General features: G+C 62.9%; 7 protein-coding genes across 7 annotated transcripts; 4 read left to right on the top strand and 3 right to left on the bottom strand.

Moving 5' to 3' along the window:
* Nucleotides 1-51: 51 nt before the first annotated feature.
* FA10DRAFT_281953 (hypothetical protein) lies at nt 52-2120 on the top strand (the record flags this gene model as incomplete). The annotated part of the gene is made up of 2 exons (XM_025523732.1): nt 52-1392; nt 1457-2120. The coding sequence occupies 2 exons, from the start codon at nt 52-54 to the stop codon at nt 1973-1975; spliced, it is 1860 nt and encodes a 619-aa protein (XP_025374401.1). The 3' UTR covers nt 1976-2120.
* Nucleotides 2075-3166, bottom strand: FA10DRAFT_198028 (hypothetical protein). The gene has a single exon (XM_025518420.1). It carries the CDS (start codon nt 3028-3030, stop codon nt 2173-2175), a length of 858 nt encoding a protein of 285 aa, XP_025374400.1. The 5' UTR covers nt 3031-3166; the 3' UTR covers nt 2075-2172.
* Nucleotides 3167-4305: 1139 nt separating this feature from the next.
* Nucleotides 4306-5910, top strand: FA10DRAFT_281951 (hypothetical protein). The gene is made up of 2 exons (XM_025523731.1): nt 4306-5354; nt 5435-5910. The coding sequence occupies exons 1-2, from the start codon at nt 4475-4477 to the stop codon at nt 5863-5865; spliced, it is 1311 nt and encodes a 436-aa protein (XP_025374399.1). The 5' UTR covers nt 4306-4474; the 3' UTR covers nt 5866-5910.
* Nucleotides 5911-6042: 132 nt separating this feature from the next.
* On the bottom strand, nt 6043-11896 carry FA10DRAFT_197960 (ras GEF). Its single transcript, XM_025518418.1, has one exon. It carries the CDS (start codon nt 11770-11772, stop codon nt 6220-6222), a length of 5553 nt encoding a protein of 1850 aa, XP_025374398.1. The 5' UTR covers nt 11773-11896; the 3' UTR covers nt 6043-6219.
* FA10DRAFT_197967 (hypothetical protein) lies at nt 11896-12526 on the top strand. Its single transcript, XM_025518419.1, has one exon. The coding sequence runs from the start codon at nt 12020-12022 to the stop codon at nt 12431-12433; it is 414 nt and encodes a 137-aa protein (XP_025374397.1). The 5' UTR covers nt 11896-12019; the 3' UTR covers nt 12434-12526.
* Nucleotides 12527-12935: 409 nt separating this feature from the next.
* Nucleotides 12936-17212, top strand: FA10DRAFT_281949 (hypothetical protein). The gene is made up of 2 exons (XM_025523730.1): nt 12936-14100; nt 14162-17212. Exons 1-2 carry the CDS (start codon nt 13288-13290, stop codon nt 17009-17011), a joined length of 3663 nt encoding a protein of 1220 aa, XP_025374396.1. The 5' UTR covers nt 12936-13287; the 3' UTR covers nt 17012-17212.
* Nucleotides 17213-17361: 149 nt separating this feature from the next.
* Nucleotides 17362-20022, bottom strand: FA10DRAFT_262937 (hypothetical protein; the record flags this gene model as incomplete). Its single annotated transcript, XM_025520160.1, has 2 exons — nt 17362-17611; nt 17648-20022. 2 exons carry the CDS (start codon nt 20020-20022, stop codon nt 17362-17364), a joined length of 2625 nt encoding a protein of 874 aa, XP_025374395.1.
* Between the last annotated feature and the right edge of the window lie 1213 nt (nt 20023-21235).

The following is a 21235-nucleotide window of genomic DNA, read 5'->3' as shown; positions in this document are numbered from 1 at the left end:
GGTGAGAAGAAAGATCGATCCATCCATCCGTCAATACAAGGACGAGACAAGATGGCACCGCCAAAGTCGCGCTTTGCGTCCAAGGGCGCCTTCGATGTGCTCGCCACCGAGGGCGACGACGAGGATGCGCGCGAGCAGGAGCACGACGGCGCCGAGGAGGACCGCGTCGCTGCCATCGAGGCCGAGGCACAGCGCCTGGCCAAGGCCGAGCCCGACAGCACGCCGAGCAAGATGACCCGGGGCGCCCGCAGGAGGGCGAGGGAGTCGGCCTCGCAGACGCCCGGTCCCACGTCGCCGACGCCGACGCCCGCACCCGCGCCCGTCTCCACCCCGGCTCCGGCTACCACATCTGCACCAGCAGCAGCACCCGCTTCTGCACCTGCTCCTGCACCTGCTCCCGCTGCCGCCCCGACTTCAGCGCCTGTGCCTGCCATCCAAGGAGCGACTGCGACAAGAAAAGCCGCAAAGAGCGAGCGGGAGTCCAAGAGCGACGCCAAGGTCGCCAACGGGAGCCAGGCACCGGCAAAGACAAAGGCCAGCGACGACAAGGAGGCCAGCAAGGAGGCCAGCAAGGCATACTGGAAAAAGGTGTATGAGCGCACGCTCTTTACCTTCCTCATGATTGGCGGCTTCATCGGCCTGCTGCTCCTCGGCCACCCATACATGATCATCCTCGTCCTCGTCATCCAGGTCCTCGTCTACCGCGAGGTCACCGCCCTCTTCAACATCCCCGGCCGGCCCAGCGTGACGGGAGGGAGCAGCAGCAGCCGGCGTGGCGGCGGCGGCTTTGCGTCGAGCGCCCTCAGCACGGCCAACAGCAGCCGCGCGGGTAGCGCAGCGCAGAGCGAGGATGAGGACGACGAGATGGGCGGCCGCGAGGGCCGGCGCCAGGAGGAGCTGTGGAGCAAGACGCTCAGCTGGTACTTCTTCGCCGTCAGCAACTACTTTCTCTATGGCGAGTCGCTCATCTACTACTTCAAGCACATCGTCTTTGTCGACGCCTACTTCATCCCCTTTGCGCGCCACCACCGCTTCCTGTCCTTCATGCTCTACATCTTTGGCTTCATGGCCTTTGTCTCGGGCCTCAAGCGCACCAATCTCAAGCACCAGTTCGGCCTCTTCTGCTGGGTCCACATGTCGCTCCTCCTCACCGTCTACTCGTCGCACTTCATCGTCAACAACATCCTCGAGGGCCTCATCTGGTTCTGGGTCCCCGCCAGCCTCGTCATCTGCAACGACGTCTTTGCCTACGTCTGCGGCATGCTCTTTGGCCGCACGCCCCTCATCAGCCTCAGCCCCAAAAAGACCGTCGAGGGCTTCGTGGGTGCCCTCATCATTACAGAGATCTTTGCCTATGGCTGGGCCACGCTCTTCCAGCGGTACAACTACATGGTGCGTTCCCTCTCTCTCTTTCTGCCTGCCATCCTCCATACTGACGATGACGATGCCCGCACAGATCTGCCCCGCCGTGTCGCTGGGCATGAATGCATTCAGCAGGGTCCAGTGCGACCCCAACCCCGTCTTTCTCTGGCACTACTTCGCCCTGCCCGCATACATCTCCGCGCCGCTCTCGAAGCTGCTCGAGCCCGTCGCTGCCGCCGTCTTCGGCCGAGAGCACTTCTTCCTTGATGCCATCCCCTACACGCCCTTCCAGTTCCACGCCCTCGTCATGGCCGCCTTTGCCTCGCTTGTCGCGCCCTTTGGCGGCTTCTTTGCCTCGGGTTTCAAGCGTGCCTTTAACATCAAGGACTTTGGCGACTCGATCCCCGGCCACGGCGGGCTCACCGACCGTTTCGACTGTCAGTTTCTCATGGGCCTCTTCTCCTACGTCTACTACAGCTCCCTCATCCGCGAGCACCACGTGTCTGTCGGCAGCGTCCTCCAGACCGTCGTCACCCACCTCACCGTCGAGGAACAGGTGGAGCTGTACCGCGAGCTCACGCGCTTCCTCGACGGCCAGGGCATCAAGGTCTGATCTCTCCATTCTCGCTGCTTCTTCTCTTTCCTCTGTCTTTCTCTTTCACTCTTCCTTCTTTCCCTCTCTCTGTTGATAACTTGTTTCTGTGTCTGGGGCTATCGCTTGGACTGGAATGACTAAGAAATACAAAAGTGCTAGTGATAGTGGTTGGTGGTGGTGGGAGAGAGACGAGACGACGACGGCCGTCAGGAAGCCTAGTGCTTCTTCTCCTTTGGCCAGTTGATCTTTTCATGTCCGTCGTCATCAAGCGAGGGATACTTGATGTGGGGGCATTCGAGCACCTCGTCTTTCGTCAGCGCCTTTGCTTCTAGGTAGTTGTTCGTGGCACCATATACGGCAGTGACATCGCCCTTTTTGGCCACCTTGTTGGGCTTGGGAGGCGAGGGGCAGGCCTGGCAGGGGCATCCGCATTGCAGCTGGGAGCGGTCAAATTCGTAGGTGCCACAGTGAGAGTCCAGCAGGCAGACTATGCGACAGACGGGCGGAGGAATGGCGATCCTCTTTTCCTGCTTAGTCTCGTCCGTCGTCGAATAGGCCGAGGGCGGCGACGAGGGCGGCGACGAGGGTTGCAGCGGCGTCGAATATTTGGAGGGGCATTCGATTGGTTTGGCCTTGCGGTGGTCGATGACATTGGGACCGTAGCATACCCCGCTGCAGTTCTGTGACGTCGTGTTGGGAAAAGAGATCAGTGAGGAGCGGAGCTTTGATCTGTAAGTGATGCGACTCACCTGGGCGATGAGACTGCACTCATCAGGAGACATGACTGCTGTGCAGTCACGGTCGGGCGGCGAAATGACGGTGAGGCAGTGGACGTATGAATGCTGTGGCAGGGCCAGGCTGGTGCCAAACAGGCACAGGACGACGACGGAGAGCTTCTTCAGCATGATCGACTTCATCCTGAGGGGGAAAGCGGTGATTGTTGAGCTGTGTGAAGGGCGGGGGTCCGGTCCAAAACAAAGCTCAACCTTAAATAAGGAACCGTGGCTCTGTCCCTTCTGGGTTTCGCGCACAGCTCCGCCATCGGAAAACACGCCGGGGGCGCGGGCCGTCATCCGTCACCCTGCCCCATTTGGCACCGTGGAGAGAAAGAAGCCCAGCTGCAATTGCGCACGCGATTACCGGTCCCTGGTAGACTCGGCCTATCTGGTTCGAGGGGCAACCTCAAGAGAGCGGGGCTAGGTGCACGGAAGGTCAGAGCCCCGCGGAGGAGCTGGGTAGCATTAGTGTGGGTTCCAGAGTGGTTCGATGGTTCCTGCGAGTCGCAGCGACGGAAAAGGATCAATCTGTGTTGGTTCTGAGGAATGTGAGTGACAGCACTTCTGTCATGACTCGTGACGGATTTACTCCCCCTAGTGACAGGATTGGATTAATTATTTTTCGGGTCATTGATCGCTCGGTCCTTTTCTCGGGAGTGAAGAAGAATTCGGGAGAAGGCGGCGTGGGAGCACCCGGACAGATCGAGAGAAGTAAAAGGACAGGAGAACAATTCGGAACCGAGTCGAGCTACTGCTACCCACAGTCTCGATTTGGCATAGACAACGTGCAATATATGTACTGTACCTGGCAAGGACTGTCAGCTTGCTGCTTCCCACCTCCCGAGTCTGCGCATCCTTGCGTCTGCAGCGCTCCCGTCTAATGCCCCGCTGAAGACCTGTCAGCTCGCGGTCAGCAGTAGTATATGAGCGTCGGCCCAGAGCGTGTCGCAGCTGCACCTACATCTGCACCTCCCCGCTTGTCTCCTGGGAGGATGGAAGGAGCTGGGAGTCAAAAATCGTTCCACCCACTGCTTGATGCGGAAAGCCCGAAAGACGTACAGACAGGCCTCGACTGCGAAGAGGCAAGTACTGCACATTAATTGAGCGATCCCAAATACATCTTGGGTAGGCTTAGTAGTAGTAAGTTTACTTGTAGGTGTCGTGACAGTGCTATTTGTAGCTAGTAATGGGCAGGGGGTAGTTAGTAGTAAGGTAAAGATCGGAGGAAAAGCCACTGGAAGAGAAAGCCAAGGACCGACCTGCATGACGTGAGGCCCAGCCGCCTGCACGAAGTTTCAGCGAAGGCTGAGCAGTCAAAATGGTAGAATATGTCACAATTATTAGACCGATTAATGATATATCCGCCTGGTTTCCATGTAATTTCCTCCCGAGACGTGCAGATCCGATTTACCAACAAGACGCCCTGCAGCTTAGAGGTTCAGAGAATTGTAAAATGTAGAGCCTGGGCCGGGTTCCACCCTGCATGCATTTGCATCGGTGCTCGACGGTGCCATCCACCTGCGACAGTCGCTGAAGCTGACAGGATGCAACAACGACCTCTGACTTGCGTGAGAAGTGGCTTGACTATTCATCGCCCGCTTTCGTCTTCTATGCCCAGGCGTGTTCTCCTGTCGGGTGGTCGCTGTGTGGGACATGTTGAGGCATATAAAGAGGCCCATGAAAAGGGGGACTCCTCTGATCAGCATCATCGTTCCAGCTCCCTGACCTTCCTCCGACAACAATGTTCTCCCACACAGCCTCGCTCCTCGTCCTCGCCCTCTCCGCCATCGCGCGTGGACAGCTGACGATCACGCAGGCTACGGCCGAGGATGCCGCCAACAGCCTCTTTGGCGAAAGCTACGATCTGGGCACCATCACCTCGGCCGGCAACGCCGCCCAGATCGGTACCTTCAGCGGTGGTAATGCAGCCGGCTTCGGCATCGACTCGGGCATCATTCTCTCGAGCGGCAGTCTGACGGGCGTCAGCGACGACTACGGCGGTGCCGGTGACTCGTCGATTGCATACTCGGTCGACGCCGCCTCGATCGTGACGACGATCCAGGCAAAGGCAACGTCGAACCGTGACTTGGCGACCTTCGGCTCCGTCTTCTGTACGTGCGAGAATGCTGCCGGTACTGATTCGTTCAACGAGCGTGCCCAAGTGCTGCTCAACAACGAGATCGTCTACGACCGCCAGCGCGGCGTCGAGGACACGCGCCCGACGGGTCCCTTTGGCTTTGCCGCTGGAGACGACGTCGCCTACCAGGGTGGACCGTGCAAGTGCTCGCCCGTCGCCAACTTCAATCTGCCCCGACCCTCGACACCCACCGACCTCAAGGTCGTCATTGCCGACACTGGTGATGGAAGCTTTAACTCGTGGATCTTCCTTGGCTTCGTCGGCTTCCAGGACCTGGACGTCGTCTCGACGACGCTCACCACCACGGCCGCTACGCAGACGGCGACGACGACCGAGACAACAACGGCCACTGAGTCTACCACCACGGCCACGACGACGACGCTCACGGCCCTGACGACGCTGCCTGCTGTCACAAACACCGTCACTGCGGCCACGTCGACGGTGACGGCCGTGAACGCCGCCTGCACAAACTACGTCCTCCAGTGTGAGTTTTTCTTTTTTTTTTTTTCTCTCCCCAGAATCTTGTCCAAGATCTCGAGCTCATCTCTCTTTCCCTATCCACAGTCGAGGCCAACTGCTGCCCGCGGTCGCTGTGCAAGAAGAAATCGACGCTGCCGCACCGACGCCAGGTCGACCTCGCCTCGACGATCACATCCACAACGACGTTTACCGAGACGGACACGCTGACGACGACAGAGACGAGCGTGGTGCCCACGACGCTGACAATCACCGACACGCTGACCAACACCGAGTCAACGACGGCGACAGTGACACCCACGCCGTCGACGTCAACCTTTGTGCCCGTGGCCACAACGACGGTGTGCAAGACGGTCAAGATTCCCAAGTTCATCTGCCCGCGCTCCCTCAAGGCCGCGTCGCTGCTCTCGGCCGCCGAAAAGGCCTTCCTGGACTTCTACGCAAAGAGCCGGCCAAAGAACGCGCCCCAGCTCGAGGTCCACTGCGACAACGACAAGCAGGTCTACCTGTACCCGTGATCCCTCGCTCTTCTCTGGCCCCACCTTCTCTGCCCTCCCTCCCTGTGCTTGTATTGGCCCCCGTCTGCCTCTCCATCTTTGGCTCGCATCTGTTTGTAGCCTCGTTGATACCAATCTGCATTTCACATTTTCGCGCACACACACACATAGTCTGCATGCTTGAGACGGACAATCAATGACCAATGACGTGAGAGAGTGTGTAATTGTTAGTTAGTGAAAGAGAATATGTGCTGAATGAGTGAACGAATGAGCGTATGTGCACCCCCGGGGATATGCTATGTACAACCAGTGGAGGATTGAGTATGGAGGATGGAGGATGGAGGATGGACAAGGGAAAGAGAGTGTGATGATGAATCACGGCTCGAGGCGGTGCGAGATGCGCGTCATCTGCTCGCCCTGGAGGCAGCGGATCTTGAGAGCCTTTACGAATACGCCGGCGTCGGCCTCGAAGCGGAAGCCGGCGGCCTTTTCCTGGAAGGCAAGCACCGTCTTGACGGTGACGGCCTTGCTCCGGTACTTGTACAGGTTCACAAGTGGGCGCAGCGGCCGCGCGCTCGGCGGGAGCGGGGCGAGGTCGTCAAAGGCGTCGGGCAGCGCCAGCTGGGCCAGCGGCTCGTTTGCCGACGCGGGCGGCGACGTGGGCGCCGGGGGCGCGACCGACGACGGGTCGAGGAGCGTGGGCAGCGCATCAGCCGCCTGGAGATCCGAGATGAAAAGACCGAAAAAGGGCACACAGGCGCCCTCGTGGATGCGCGGCTTGCCTCTCTTCCCATCGCCGCTGCCGGCGTCGTCCGTCGCCACTCCCGCAGAGCTTGATGAGGAGGCTGCTGCTGCTGCTGCTACTGCGCTTGACCCTGGCTGCGAATGGGAGCGCGCGTGGGAATGCTGCAGAGGCGAGGGAGACGAGGCCGAGACCGTCGCCGTCGGCGCAGCGCCCCGCATGCGCGGTGGCCCCGCCGAGGTGACGAGGTCCTCCATCTTGCCGTCAATGACCATGGCACGCATGGCCTGGCGCAGGTGGCGGAAGTTGCGGGCAGGGTTGATAAATGCCTTGAGGTCGCGGAGCATGCGCATGTCCTGCATCCCCACGCGGCTCCACGACTTGCGCAGCCGCTCGACCCACGGCGACTGGAGGCCGACGATGATCTGGGTGAGTGTGGCAAAGTTGCAGTGCTGGTAGCACTTCCACGCGATCCGGATCAGCTTCGACAGCACCGCCGCGCGCTCGCCCACGCCCTGGGTGAGGACGACCTCGCTGGCGACCCAGTTGCACGTGAGGTTGAAGCGCGCCGTGATGGCCTCGACGGCCGACTGCTCTGCTGCCTGGTTGCTGTTGTTGTTCAGAACCTTGGCACGGACGCGCGACTGGTGGAAGGCCTCCCAGTCGAGGACCTCCTGGTGGTAGGTCTTGCTGCGCCACATGTCCGACGCGAGCTCCTGCCACGTGACGTTGCGGAACAGCTCGGCCTCGATGATGGTAAACTGCTGGGCAATGACCTCGGAGCGGTGGCCGAGCAGGAAGGAGCGGTGGACGGGCGCGCCGAGCTGAGCAAAGGGGCCCTGCTGCAGAAGCGCCTTCTGCTGCTGCTGGTCCATCGCTCCGTCGCGGCGCTGTCCCCAGGGCGTGGGTGGGCCATCGAGGACGTTGCCCTGGCTGGCTGGCCGCTTTGTCCGGATCGGCCTCTTCTTCGACTTTGTTGTTGCTGCTGCCGCCGCTGCTGGTCTGAGCAGCTTCTCGCGAGGCAGCTCCTGCTGCTGCTTGACCGTCTCGGCCACGTGCTCCTCCTCCTTGGGGCGCTCCTTGGCCTCCTCCTCCTGCGCCTGCTCGTGGATCACACTGGCGCGCGACACGGACGGCAGCTGCCCCTCCTCGGCCATGGGCTCCATGGACCCACGCGTCGTCGTCGAGGGCGCGAGCGTGTGCCGCTGGAGCTGGTGGCGCGGCAACTGCTGCTCGCGCTCGCGCTGCCGCTGGCGCTCCTGCGACTGCTGCCAGATGCGCTCGACGCGGCGCTGGCGCTCCAGCTGCTTGTCCTTGTCGATGAAGCCCTCGAGCCGGCGCAGGGCCGCCTCGACGTCGCCCGGCTCGTCGTCGTCGCTGTCCGGCAGGGCATCGAGACGGAAGCCCTTGACGAGCTCGTAGTGCTGCAGGTGCTCGTCGGGGTCCAGCATCTCCGTCTCGACGAAGCCAATCTTGGGCGGCTGCTGCTGGGCCTCCTGCTGCTGGGCCTGCAAGAGCTGCAGGTACGACTGGCCATCGTGCTGCTCGGAAAACGTCGACGCATACGAGGCTCGCTGCTGCAGCTGTGGATGCTGGTGGTGGTGGTGGACGACGCTGCCAAAGTTGGACACGCTGCTGCCGCCGTCGAGGCTCGGCTGGCGCTGGCCGAGGTCGTGGACGTGGTTGGCCATGCGGAGGTCGCGTGCACCCGGCAACCTGCGCAGTGCACGCCGCACCATGCCGTCGTCCTCGTCGCTCGACAGGTCCACGTCGTCGATCTGGACAATGTTGGGGCCCATGCCGCTGCTCCCGCTCCGTCTTCGCAGGCTTGCCCTGTATGCGGCGACGCCACCCTGCCTCGGCTGGCCGCTTCTGCTGCTGCTGCTGCTGCTGCTGCTGCTGCCGAAACCACCACCGCCGCCGCCGCCGTTGGCAGTGGAGACGGAGCGGAGCGTCTGGTCCGACGTCGTGTGGTGCAGGCCCTCGTGGCTGTCGAGCTGCGGCTGGTAGTGAGCCTTGCCGGCAATGAGGCTCGGCAGCTCCTCGGGCGCTTCGAAAGTCGACGAAAACGCGCGTGGCTGACCACTGTGTCTGTGAAAGAATTCATCGTCGTCGTCAAGGTCGCCTCGTGCAGCGGGCTCGTTTTCGCCGCCACCCAGGAGCGACTTGCGCAGCTCCTGGCTCGCCTCGGGGCCCAGGTCGAGCGAGCTGGCAGGGGTGCTGCCCGACTGCTTGTCGCTCGTCGCACTCAGGCTCGGCGTCGTCTCGCCCTGGTCGGCAATCGACGGGCTGCCCCCCTCGTCGGCCTCGTCCATCTGCTCGCCTGCGCCTGCAGTCTGCATCGGCTTGCTTGTTGTCGCAGCCGCAGCAGCAGCAGCACTCGGCGAGAGACCGAGGTCAAAGTGGCTGATAAAGTGCTCGAGGCCGCCGCGAATAAAGAGGAGGTCGCCGCTGTCGGTGGCTTCAAACTCGAGGCCATCGAAGCCGCTGTTGTTGTTGCTGCTGCTGCTGCCGTTGCTGCCGCCTGCGCCACCACCTGCACCCGAGCCATCGTAGCCACCGCCGCCGCCTCCGCCTGGGCGCATGGTGACCCCCGGCGTGCCCAGGGAGCGCTTGAAGCGCGACAGGCGGCCGACGGTGTTGACAAAGACGCGCGAGAGGGCGCTGTGCGACGACGGCAGCGGCGGCGGCACGTGGAGCTGGTGCTGCGCTGCGCCGGACCGGTGGGGCCTCGAGGAGGCGCGCTCGTTGACAATAATGTCGTCGAGCGACGAGGCATCGCTGCCGCTCCTGCGCTGCTGCTGCTGCTGCTGCCCATCTCTTGCCGCTGGCGCGCTGTGCTCGTTGTTGCCACCGCCATCGCCGAGCAGCTCGAGATCAACGCTCTGGCCGGCTAACCTGACGGGGCCGCTGCCATCATCGAAAAAGGCGCCTTCCTTGGCCGAGCTGACGATGGGCGACTGGTCCGGAAAGCCGGAGAGGCCGGAGAGGCCGGAGAGGCCAGACAGGCCAAGGAGCGTGTCGGTCGACGACTGCTGGTAGTGGGCCTTGAGGCCGCGGACGACCTTCTTGAGGCTGCGCACCGTGTCGATGTGGACGCGGCCGGCCTGCGATGCATCGCGGCTCTGGCGCTCGAGGCCGTTGAGCCAGTCGACGAGCTGGCGGCGCAGGGCGCGGTCGGGGACAAAGTCGACGTAGAAAAAGTGGTTGAGCCACCACTTGAGGACGGCATAGGTGCGCACACGCACGACCTGGCGCCGCGTCGCATCGACGGCCGTGCGTGCGGGCGCCATCGCCCACTGCAGCCGGGCACCCAGGAGGGCGAGGACGTGGCTGGGGGACGTGTATGCGCGGTAGGTGTAGAAGAAGTCGGTCTCGAAGCGGTGGTCGATGCGCGAGGTGAGCTCGGCAATGATGTAGGCCGTCGAGGCTGCGACGAGAAAGGGCCCGTCGTTGGGAAAGAGAAGCATTGAATGCGCCAGCTCAGCCTCGCTCGCCGCCTTCTTCGACTGGCCTCGCTCGGCAGCAGCGGCAGAGGACGATGACGACGAGGATGATGACGCTGCAGGCGAGCTGCGGTTGTCGTCGCTGCCGAGGGAGCCGCGCACGCTCCAGCGCTTCCCTCCTCCTCCCTCGCGCGGGCTCTGGCTCGCTGCTGATGAGGGCGTTGTTGGCGTCTGCGTCTGCGTCTGCGTCTGCTGCTGCGCCTGCTGCTGCTGCGCCTGCTGCTGAGACAGCGCGCGGGCCTCAAAGCCGCTGCGAGCACTGAAGGCGAGCGCCTCGTCATCGTGCGGGCTGCGCATCGCCCAGAGCGAGAAACGCGGGTCGTCGCCGGGGAGGGTGAGCCGCGACGTGTCCTTGAGCTCGCCGTCGGCGTCGTCGTCGTCCTGCTCCGAGTCGCGCCGCTGGGCAGGCCGGCTGGCGTGGGACCAGTAGTGCTGGACAACATCAAAGATGACCGTCTCTCCTTCCTCTCCCTCCTCCTCTTCCTCTTCCTCTTCTTTCTCCGCTGCCTCTTCTGCCTCTTCTCCTTCCTCGCCCTCGCCATCAGCGTCCGACGAGGGTGCGCCGTACCTCGCGCGCGCCGTCGCAGCCGAGTCGGCCGACTCAAACGACTGCACCTGTCGAAGATGGTGGACGCCGCCATCGTCGGCCTTGGTCTTGGTGGAAGCAGCAGCACCAGCACCAGTACCAGCACCAGCGTCGACGTCGACGTCAAAGATGCTCATGTCGGCAAACAGCGGCTGGCCAACGCCGGACATGCGCGGGATCGGCGACGTCTTCCACGGCTCCGGTGCCTTTGCGCCCACCACGGGCTGGCCAAACGGCGAGACGGAGCGGCCACTCGTGTGCTGGTGCTGCTGCTGCTGCTGGTGCAATGGCTGTGGATGCAGCAACTGCTGCTGCTGCTGCTGCTGCTGGCGCTGGCCTGGCGCTGCTGCCGATGACGAAGCCTCCGACGACGACGACGACGACTGCGAGGCCGAGGCAGTGATGCCCTGGCGGATGCCCAGGATGGCGCCGAGCACGTCGCCGCTCTCGAGGTTGGCACTGCCGCTGCTGGTGCCCGTGCGCTTCTGCTCGGGCGAGCTGCCAGACCGTGCCATCGACGGCGATGTGACGGGGCCCAGCAGGCGCGACGCCGCGCTGTCTGGCTGCTCCTTCTGACTGGCCTGGCTGGGCGACTGGTGCTGCGACGGCGACTGCTGCTGCTGCTGCGGGCCACCCACGGACCGGAGGAGGGCTGGGATGGAGCGTGACCCCTTGAGTGTCTTGAATGCCGTCGCGCCCTGCTTGCGATTGGGTCCACGAGACGGTGACGCTGCTGCTCCATCGTCGGTCTCCTGATGCTGCCGCTGCTGCTGCTGCTGCTCTTGCGTCTCGCCGCGCCACTTGAACCGGTAGCTGACTCGGCCACCCGGCATGCGTCTGGCCGTGATCTCAAATGGCGTGCCCACGCCCAGGTCCTGCTCCTCGTCGCTGCCCAGGCCGATGCCAAGACCGAGACCAAGGCCTGCTCCTGCTCCTGCTCCTGCGCCTGCGCTTGCGCCTCCTTCTCCCGCGCGAGAAGTGCTGCTCGCCTCGGTCTCATCGAGGCTCCGCAGCTGGATGCCGTAGCTGGCCGCAAGCGACGAAATCGCCCTCCAGTTCGTCGTCTCGACGTCGGGCATCCGCGACTGGTCCATTTTCGATTTCTTTTGTCTTCTTTTATCTCTTTCTCTCTCTCTTTTCTTCCAGTGCCACGATCAGTGGTGGTATCGTCGTGCCTCGTCGCAGCCGCACAATGCCGGCATCGTTGCTCGTCTCGCGGGCGTTCCTTGGTTGCTCTGCTCTGCTCTGCTCTGCTCTCGCTACTCGTCGCTCCTTCCTTTGCCGATTTGCCCCTTTGCCGTTTCCCCGTGTGTGGTGTTGTGCAGAGATGTGGATGGATGGATGCCGGCCGTCGCTGCTGCTCAAGAAGCCCCTTTGCCCGGTGGAGACAGACAGACAGACAGACAGACAGACAGACAGACAGAGGGAAGATCCACGGCAAAGCGCGTGTGCGTTTGTGTGCGGCGAGCGGGCGGCCTGCCGTGCGGGCGTTCTCGACTCTGGGCCAGAAAAAGAGAGAAAGGGAAAGTGAGCCCAATTTGCAACACGTGGGTTTGCGACGGGGGGCGGACGCGACCGCGCGGGACGCAGCTTTCATTCATCCTTTCGTCCGCTCTCTCGCACGGCTGGCTGTGTGTGTGTCTCACTCAGTCTCTGCGCTGTTTGTGTCTCGCGATGTGGCGTGATGTCGAGCTTGTCCGAGTGCCACTCTTCATCTCTCGACTGCTTCAACTCTCTCTTCTCAGAATTGTATAAGGATCACAGCGTAGTGCACGCTGTCCTCAATGGGATGCCCACGGTGGCTGAAAAGGACCCCGAATGAATCACGTGAAATGGCGCGCCTTTTTTTCTTTCGCGCGCGCGCTCGCCCGCTCGCACAGCCAAGACCTGACTGACATGCACGGACAGGGGCTAGTTCAAAGACGCGGTTAATTATTAAGGATGGCGTCGCTCCGTGGCCGGAGCAAAGAGGGCGCCACATGGCGGGCGGAAGGGACAAGAGATAGCGAGCCACGATGGTCGGGGACACCCCTGTGTGCGCAGCGCAGCGCAGCACAGCACAGCCAAGCCAAGGCCAGGGTTCCGGTCAGTCGTCTTCGATATAGCCTCCTCGCACCGCATGAACCATATCATCGGGCCATAATGTTTCTTTGCAAATTCGATGAGACTGTAGACTAATGCCAATGGGTCTAGGACTACTATTTATTCTATTTTATCTATTTATTTTATTTCGTTTCCCTTCTGCTCAGGGGTCCGCCGACGTCAAACAACGCAAGCACTAGCCCGACGTCGCGGTCCGGTTTGCCCTTTATTGATTTCGCAGCTTCGACCCTCATTTCCGACCGACAGAAGCAGGGTCAGGACAGGAGACGGAAAGAGAGAGAGAGAGAGGGGTCCAGCGGGCGACAACGACTACGACGACGGCTCCGACAACCAATACCCTTCTGTCTTCTTGGCCGTGACTCCTTTCAACCTCAGCTCCCAGTCTCGATCTCGAGGGACCATTGGCGGACGGAATTAGGCCGCTCATCCATCCATTTGCTGCGACTGGCTTGCTCATCGGGGCGCGCTGAGATGCGAGCGTGAGGCCCACGATCCAGACCTGATCGATGGAGGAATCATCCAAGGTGACCACGACGACAACCACAGCAGCAGCAGCGATGGACGCCTCTGCCTCGTCGTCGGGCTCGTCGGGTCCCCCGTCGACGGCGCCCTCGTCCTCGGCAGGAGCGAGGAGCACCTGGGCCCGGAGCAACAGCAGCAACAGCAACAGCAACAGCAACACCACCAACACTACCACCAGCAGCCGGCCCTCGTCGGTCGCGTCGAGCTCCTCGTCGTCGTCGATGGGCGGCGGCGGTGCGCACCTGGCCGCGTCGCCTGGCCTGCTCTCGCCCTCGCTCGCCTCGGCCCTGGGCATCGGGCCCAGCTCGCGCCGCCGCGGCTGCTCGCCCCACGGCCGCTCCTCGCTCCAGCCGCGCGCCCACGCCCTCGCCCAGGGCCGGACGCGCGGCGAGCAGCGCATGGATGCCGAGTCATCGTCCTCATCGTCCTCGTCCTCGTCGTCGCGCCGGCCGAGCCTGCCTACGATGCCGTCGATGGTCAACCGGGTGAGCATGATGAGCGTCGCCTCGTTCGAGTCGCTGCCCGAGGGCGAGAGCGTGCCGAGCTTCGCGACGCCTGCCTCGCCGTCTTCGTCGTCGTCGTCGTTTGCCTCGTCAGCAGCAGCAGCAGCGGGGCCCGACGACCCGCTCGCCCACCGGCGGGGCGCCAAGCTCAAGCGCTCCTCGACGGAGCCCACGCCCGTCGTCGCCCGCTCGGCCGAGGAGCGCGCAGCCAAGCTCGAGAAGCGCCGGCGCGTCGCCATCGAGCTCCTCGACACGGAGCGCGTCTTTGTGCAGAGCCTCCGGCTCATCAATGAGGTGTGTTTCTTTTCCGTCCTTGCATCTTGTTTTCGCCTGGCTGATCTTCTGTCTTCCTCAGAACTACTACCAGCCGCTGCTCGCGCGGAGCAGGGCAAGCGCGACGGCAAAGGCCTCGACGCCGCTGCTCTCGCGAAAGGCCCTCGGCGAGATCTTTGCCAACTTTGCCGACATCCTCCATCTCTCCCAGGAGCTCCTTGCCCGCCTCGAGGAGCGCATGGGCCGCGGTTGTCGCAGTGACGAGGAGGAAAGGGAGATTGACAATGCCGCCGAGACCGACAAGGACGACGAACCGAGCCAAGGGAAGAGCGCGAGAACACGACCACCACCACCGTGGGACCCCGAGCGCGACCGGCTCGGCGACGTCCTCGTGCCCGTCGTGCCGTTCCTCAAGATGTACTCGCTGTACGTCAAGAACTTCAGCAGCGCGCTCCAGCGCATCGAGGCCGAGCGCCGCACCAACGACGCGTTTGCGCGCTGGCTCAGAGACACGGAGCGCGCCGCCTGGGCGAGCCGGGACGCGTTTGGGTTCGGCCTCGGATTCCAGGCCCACCTGCTCACCGTCGTCCAGCGTATTCCGCGCTACCGCATGCTCGTCAGCGACCTCGTCAAGGCCACCCCCGCCGACCACGCAGACCGGGCCGACCTGGCCAAGGCCCTCGATGTCGTCGAGCACGTGGCCGCATACATCGACGACAACATTCGCCAGCATGAGGTTGTCGTCGCCATGCTCGGCATCCAGCGCTCCCTCGCTGGACTGCCCGAGCCCCTCGTCGTGCCTGGCCGCTCGCTGCTGCGCCGTGCGACGCTGCTCAAGGCCTGCCGCAAGAATGTCCAGCCGCGCGAGTTCTTTCTCTTCAGCGACTGCCTCGTCTACGCCTCGCCAGCCGGCCAGGGCAGCATCGACGCTGCGTGGCACGTGCTCCTCTCCCCGACGCAGCCGCTGCCACCGACGCAGTCGTCGCAGTCAAAGGCTACTGCTGCTGCTATTCAACCACCGTCGCCCTCCACGAACCACCTCGAGCGCATGGCCAGGCCACGCACCACGTCGTCGCCAAGCCCCTTCACCGAGGCCCGGCGCCTCTCGGCCGTGCCCTTTGACGGCCAGCAGTGGAACTTTCGCGGCAAGTTTGCCCTCCAGGACCTCACTGTCGTCGGCGTCGACGACTCGGCGAGCCCTGATGCATGGCTGCGCCACTCGCTCGAGATGCGCACGCCCAACAAGAGCTTTGCCGTCTATGCCGAGTCGCGCGAGGAAAAGGAGCAGTGGCTCGATGCCATCCGCGACGCTCGCGACGAGTGGCTCGCCCGCCGCCGCACGCTCCAGGCCGACGAGGACTCCATCGAGGCCAAGCGCGAGCGCCGGCGCAGCCTGTACAATGCCCGCCACCAGCAGCAGCAGCAACAGCAGCATCTTCATGCCGTCGTTGCGTCGCCCTCGGCGTATGCGGCCATCCCCGAGGCATCGGTGGCAGAGTGGACCAGGCCGGCCTCGCTGCCGCCCCAGTCGCCCTCGATGGACTTCCAGGAGCAGCAGCAGCAGCAGGCCCTCCTCAGGGCCTCGTCGCCACCGCCGCAGTCGCCGTTGCATGCGCCCCTCCTCTTCTTTGGCGGTGGTGGTGGCGGCGGTAGCAGCAGCGGCAGCGGCAGCGGTGGTGGCAGCGGTGTCGGCGTCGGTGACGGTGTTGGCCGTGACGGTTCCGGTTCCGGTTCTCGCAGCGTCGTCGGCCGAGGACCAGGCAACCTGCGCATCCTCGAGGACTACCAGGCGCCCGTCTGGGTGCCCGACAGCCGCGCCGACCGGTGCATGAACTGCAGCGAGGCGTTTGGCCTCTGGCGCAGAAAGCACCATTGCCGCCTCTGTGGCCACGTCGTCTGCTATGCATGCAGCGCCCACACCTTCCTCATTGCCAGCTACGAGGAGGGCCAGGAGGACCGGCCGGCGCGGGCGTGCGACAGCTGCTACCACTCTGTCTTTCCCGATGCCGCCAACGACGACGAGGGGCAGCCTGCGCTGGCTGCTGAAGGAGAGGAGGAGGACGAAGAAGAAGAAGAAGGAGAAGAAGAAGAAGAACACGAGGACGAGGGCGTGCTCAGCAGCAGCAGCAATATTCACAAGGTCGACTCCGACGCCAGCTTCTCGTCGCCCGCCACGCCCATCGAGGCCTCGCCCCTCCTGGGCCAGCCGGACCACGACGCCGAGCTGCCGCCGTCGGACTCGGAGTCGTCGGCGATGCTCAAGCTCTCGGCCGAGACCCTGCGCCCGGTCGCGCCCACTGCCAATGCTGCCAACGCTGCCAACAACACCACCACCACCGCCGACGGTGCTGCGGTCACTGGGTCGCCAAAGCGGCGCAGCATCGCCAGCAGCCGCCCACCGCCGGCACAGCTGCCACGGCCAAAGACGGCGGCCGCCAAGGCCCAGCTGTTTGCCCCCGAGTACTACCACGCCTTTCCTGGCGCACGCTCCAGTACCACCACTGCTGAAGGAGGCGCACTCCACCGCGGCCTGCTGAGCCCGCAGGTGCAGGCGGCCACCAGCGGCAGCGGCACCTTCCGCCTCGTCACGCCGCGCCTCACCACGCCCACCGACGAGGCCAGTCCCCGCGGCACCGCTGCCTCCGGCCCGCAGCCGGGCAAGGATGGCTCCTACTTTGCAGGCGTCGAGCCAGGCTCGGACCAGGTCGTTTCGTCGCATCAGCAGCTGCCCCTGCATCGCTCCAGCGCGGACAACACCAGCGGCAGCCCGAATGCGGCGGGTGCCGCCCAGGCGCACCTGCGCAAAAAGAGGCCTCTCCTCTCGGCAAAGGCCCGTCTCTCGACGGTGTACAACCTCAGCTCGCCCAACCTCGCTGCGCTGGGTGGAGCTACCCCCTCTTCAAGGACGCCCGGCTCGTCTACGCCAATGTAATCATCCTCCTCCTCGATACCCCTGTCTCCCTCTCTCTCTCTCTCTTTCCTCCCATTTACTGCAGTACATAACTCTCTATTAATCCTCTGTCTCGTCCTTTTTTCCTTTTTCTTCCTGTGCATGTTGCCAACACCACCACCACCATCTTTTTCCTGTCCATCTTCTCGGCCACACATCAGCAATCCAAAACACGCACATGCCGCTTGCAAATCACGCTTGAAAGTGGGACAATTTGAGTCAGACGAAGCTTTTGATTGGAGTGTGACACTTGATGGAGAGATAGTGAATGACATGAGAGACAGATGGGGAGAGGAACGGGGCGAGGGGGAGAGAGAGAGGAGGGGGAGGAATTAGAGCGCCGTCTCCATGCCCGTCTCGGCGGGGTTGCCCTTGGGCAGACCCTCGGGCTTGCCTTCGGGCTTGGTCGTGGGCTTGGTCACGGGCTTGGCCTCGGCTTCAACCTTGGGCTTGCGCTTTGGCTTACGCTTGGGATTGGGCTTGGTCGTCTCGGTCTTGAAGCCACCCTTCTTCGTCATCGACATCGTCGCCAGGTTGCTGCCGCCCGCCTGCTTCTCAGCACCCAGCTTCTTCGCCTTGAATCTACTCGCCTAGCTTGTCTGCATCCTCGTTGGAGACCGTTTCTGCAATGGCAGCTCGCCCTGCAGCCCGCGCTTGTGGACCATTGGCATTGCGTTGACTTCAAATTGGCTGCGCTGGCGACGGGAACAACCAAGGCCACACTTGCCCGAGGAAAAAGGAGGAGTACCTGCCACCATTCGCTTCTGCAGCCGAGCACCGCCAAGGGGGCGCTTAGTGACGAGATAGTCGGGAGCAGCCATCGCACGCTTCTCCATCTGGATGCCAGAAGCTTCCGCAGCCTCGCGCTTGCCGTTCGTCTGGCTGGCACCGTCACTGGCGAAGCAGCGTCCACCTCCCTGGGCATTGCACGTCACCGAGCGCTTCTCGACCCGTTCGCCTTCCTCCTCTTCCTCTTCTCCTTCTGGCTTGGTGGCCGCTTCTTCGTTGGGAGCATGGTGCGCTTTGCTCTTTCCGCGTCCGGGGTAGACCTCCGGCTCGACGTTGCGACGCTTGAGGGGTCCGTCGAGATTGTCAGGGTCCGACTCGTCGCGCCGACTGTAGTAGTCGGATTCGGCCTTCTTGTGGCAATTGCGATCGTGCGTCGAGCAGCCGTCGCTGTGTCTGCTGCCGAACCGCCACCTCTTTTCGAGCTGCTGTGCAGGCTCGGACTCGGACTCGGCGGTGCGACGGAGCAGATCGAGATTGGCCTCGGTCAGCGGCGCCACGCCGGCGACGTCGCGAAGCTGCATCTCGCGCACGCTATTCATGTCGGTGATGCGGTCCATGTTGCGACGTTTGCCCATGTCCAATCCCACCGAGCGCTTCTCTACGGGCATAGGGCCGGGACCGCCCCATTCTGCGGGACCGTACTCACCCACGGCCCTTGGCTCGATGCTCCGCTTTCCGTGGTGGCGCGGGCGGCCCCATCTACGGCCCGCTTCGCTCCCGGACTTGTGGCTGCGTCTCTCCAGCTCGTCTTCTCCCTCGTCTTCGGCAAAGGCGTCGTGCTCGCGGGGCTCATGAGGGTCAAGTCCGCGCTTATACATGCCACGACTGCGGCCCATCCCGCCGTGGCTGTCGATGGAGTTGGGGCTGTAACTGCCGCTATTGTGGTAGTGTGGACCGTGGGAATGGTAGTCTCGCTTGGCAGGTGGGGCCTGCACCTCGTCCGTCAGGCCGCGCCTGCCGAGGAAGGGCCGGACGTGCGTCTCAAAGAGATCCCGTGCCTGCTGATGATGATGATGATGCTGACGAGGCTGGCGGTGCTGGTGCTGGTGCTGGTGGTGCACCTCCGTGGGCACGTCAAAGATGACACCGTGCGCCGTCAGCGGGCTGCGGATGCTCACGGCGTCGTCGTCGAAGTCGTCTTCATCGAAAAAGGCATCTTCATAGTCATAGTCGTCGTTGTCGTTGTCGTGATCCTTGCCTACGGCGACAAAGTCATAACGGCGCGGCGACTCCTGACCAAGAGAGAGGCGGTAGAGGCTGCGGCGGGCGACGGCGAGGTCCTCGTCTGCCTTGTCGGCCACCAGACTGCGACGGGCGAGACTGGCGGCAGCAGCAGCGACGGGACTGGCAGGGGCCGATGCGCGGCGCCTGAACAGGTCACCCCTCATGTCATTGTCGTTGGGACCCTCGTCGCCGTCGACGTGCTCGTGCTCGCCCTTTGACTGAGGCTGACCGAAGTAGTGCAGCGCCTTCTTGTCGTGCGGCTCGGGCTCGGGCTCGAGTCCGGTGAGATGAGCTCGCTTCGTGAGCTCAATCTCGTCATTCTCGCAGTCGTCCTCCGCTTCGGTGGTCTGGTGCTCGGGCATGACGACGGCGACGACCGTCGACGACGTGGACGTTTGCGGCTGAAGACGAGGAGGCGAAGACGGTGGACTGCCGCCGGCCTGGCCAAAATTGGCCAAGTGGCCCTTGCTCGTCGTGCCAAACGAGCCGTCAGTCTTGCGCCAGACGATCCACTTGCTGTCGGGCGATCGCGAGGTGGGGCTGCCGCTGCGGTAGTGTACGCGGCTGCGGTGACCAATCTTGCGTATGGGAACGCCAACGAGCGCTTCGTTCATCTCGACGCCGGGAAGGCCATTGAGGGGCACCAGGATTGTTTCGCCATGGGCATGGCTGTGGAGAGGGCCTTGCTCACGGTGGTGAGCCGGCAGCGCGAGGTGAATCACCTCCTCTTCGCCACCCAACATCGTGGGGATCGCAGCGCCCACTCCCAGAGGAACAACAAGGGGAGCATGAGGGTGATTGGGAGGAAGAGGAGGAGGAATAGGGAGCGGCTTGGCTTCGGCAATAAGCGAAGAAATGACAGATGCAGCATCGCCGTTCTGACCGCTAGAGGAAGTTGGCACCGCGGGGGCTGCCTGCACCGCAGCTGCCATGGCTAGAGCGGCCGTAGAGGCGACGGCAGTGGCCTTCTTGTTCTTCATGTCAGAAGGCCTCGTGCTTTGCTTGCGAAGTGGGGAAGATTGAAAACGAAAGGAGAAAATGTGCTCGCCAGGAGCTTTTTTCGACGAGTGTGGAAGGAGCAGGCAGGCGACCAGCGCTGGTGATTGCTCTTCTGAGGAAAGGAGGAAAGAGAGTGGCGAGTCTGCTTTCCCCAGTGGTACTTATACCATGGCCCTTTGCCACTCTTACGTGGGCTGAAAAAATAGGAATGGGCGTACCTTGTTTATTTCTCCCGTAACAGACTGCGCCCGAGCTTCAGCCGAGGAAGTGACGACATTGTCAAAGGGAGTGGGGCGTGAGGCACTGCTCGGGTCTGGGCGGGCGAGTAATGGGGCTGCATCGTCTAGGATATTTCTCACCGTGAAGAATTCGACAGGAGCGTGTCAGCCTCGTGGATCATTGTGAGCGCCTCTGCCGCTTGGCAAACAGGATCATCGTTGTGTGCCCCATTCAAGCAAGCCATGGGGCGGCCACATTGCGCTCCTTGGCATGGGTTGACCGTGGGCGACGAGGATAGAGGAGGGATACAGGGGCACCTAGATCAAGGCTTTTGCCAATATTTATGAACCGTACGGAAATCCGTACCTAGGAGAGATACGCCCCCGGAGCGTAATGCACCGCCCGCCCGTCGCCAAGCCAGGCCCCCTCAACAACCAACCAGATCGATTCGCCAGTCAGGAAGCAAGACAATGTCCAGTGACGCAACAGCGGGACCCGCATACGCAGCGCACGATCGCTTCTGCCATTCTTTTTTTCGAAAGGAACAGGCGAGCGCACATCGTTCACCATGGGCCCAGGGCAAAGGGCTTGACGGTGCGCGCGCACAGCGCGTGCTCTCGCTTTAAAATTCAAAGCTCCGTCCCGAGAAGTCGTTGGCTTTTTTGAATCGTTGTGTCGCGTGGCTTTGATTCACTCAAATGCGAGACATGTCTGGACTGGCTAGCATTTTCATTTGACCTGCCTTTTTTTTGAACGACGAGAGCCTCTGCCTCGGTCAAGCCCTTTGCATTCATTCAATCGCTCGGCTTCTGTCCGTCGCCTGCCCCGTGACATGCACACAACTGCCAGCCAGACTGGAAACCGGTCCCCCGAATGACGGACTCCTGGCCGCAGGCAGGCAAAGTCTGCCGGGTTGAATCATCTTTCCCTTTTTCCCTCAGATCATCTTGGGACTTTTGATTTATTTTGGTCCGT

The sequence above is a fragment of the Acaromyces ingoldii genome, assembly GCF_003144295.1.
Source record: "Acaromyces ingoldii strain MCA 4198 unplaced genomic scaffold FA10scaffold_8, whole genome shotgun sequence".
Taxonomy (NCBI): domain Eukaryota; kingdom Fungi; phylum Basidiomycota; class Exobasidiomycetes; order Exobasidiales; family Cryptobasidiaceae; genus Acaromyces; species Acaromyces ingoldii.
The sequence above is the reverse complement of the archived record's forward strand: the minus strand, read 5'-3'. Positions and strand labels throughout refer to the sequence as shown.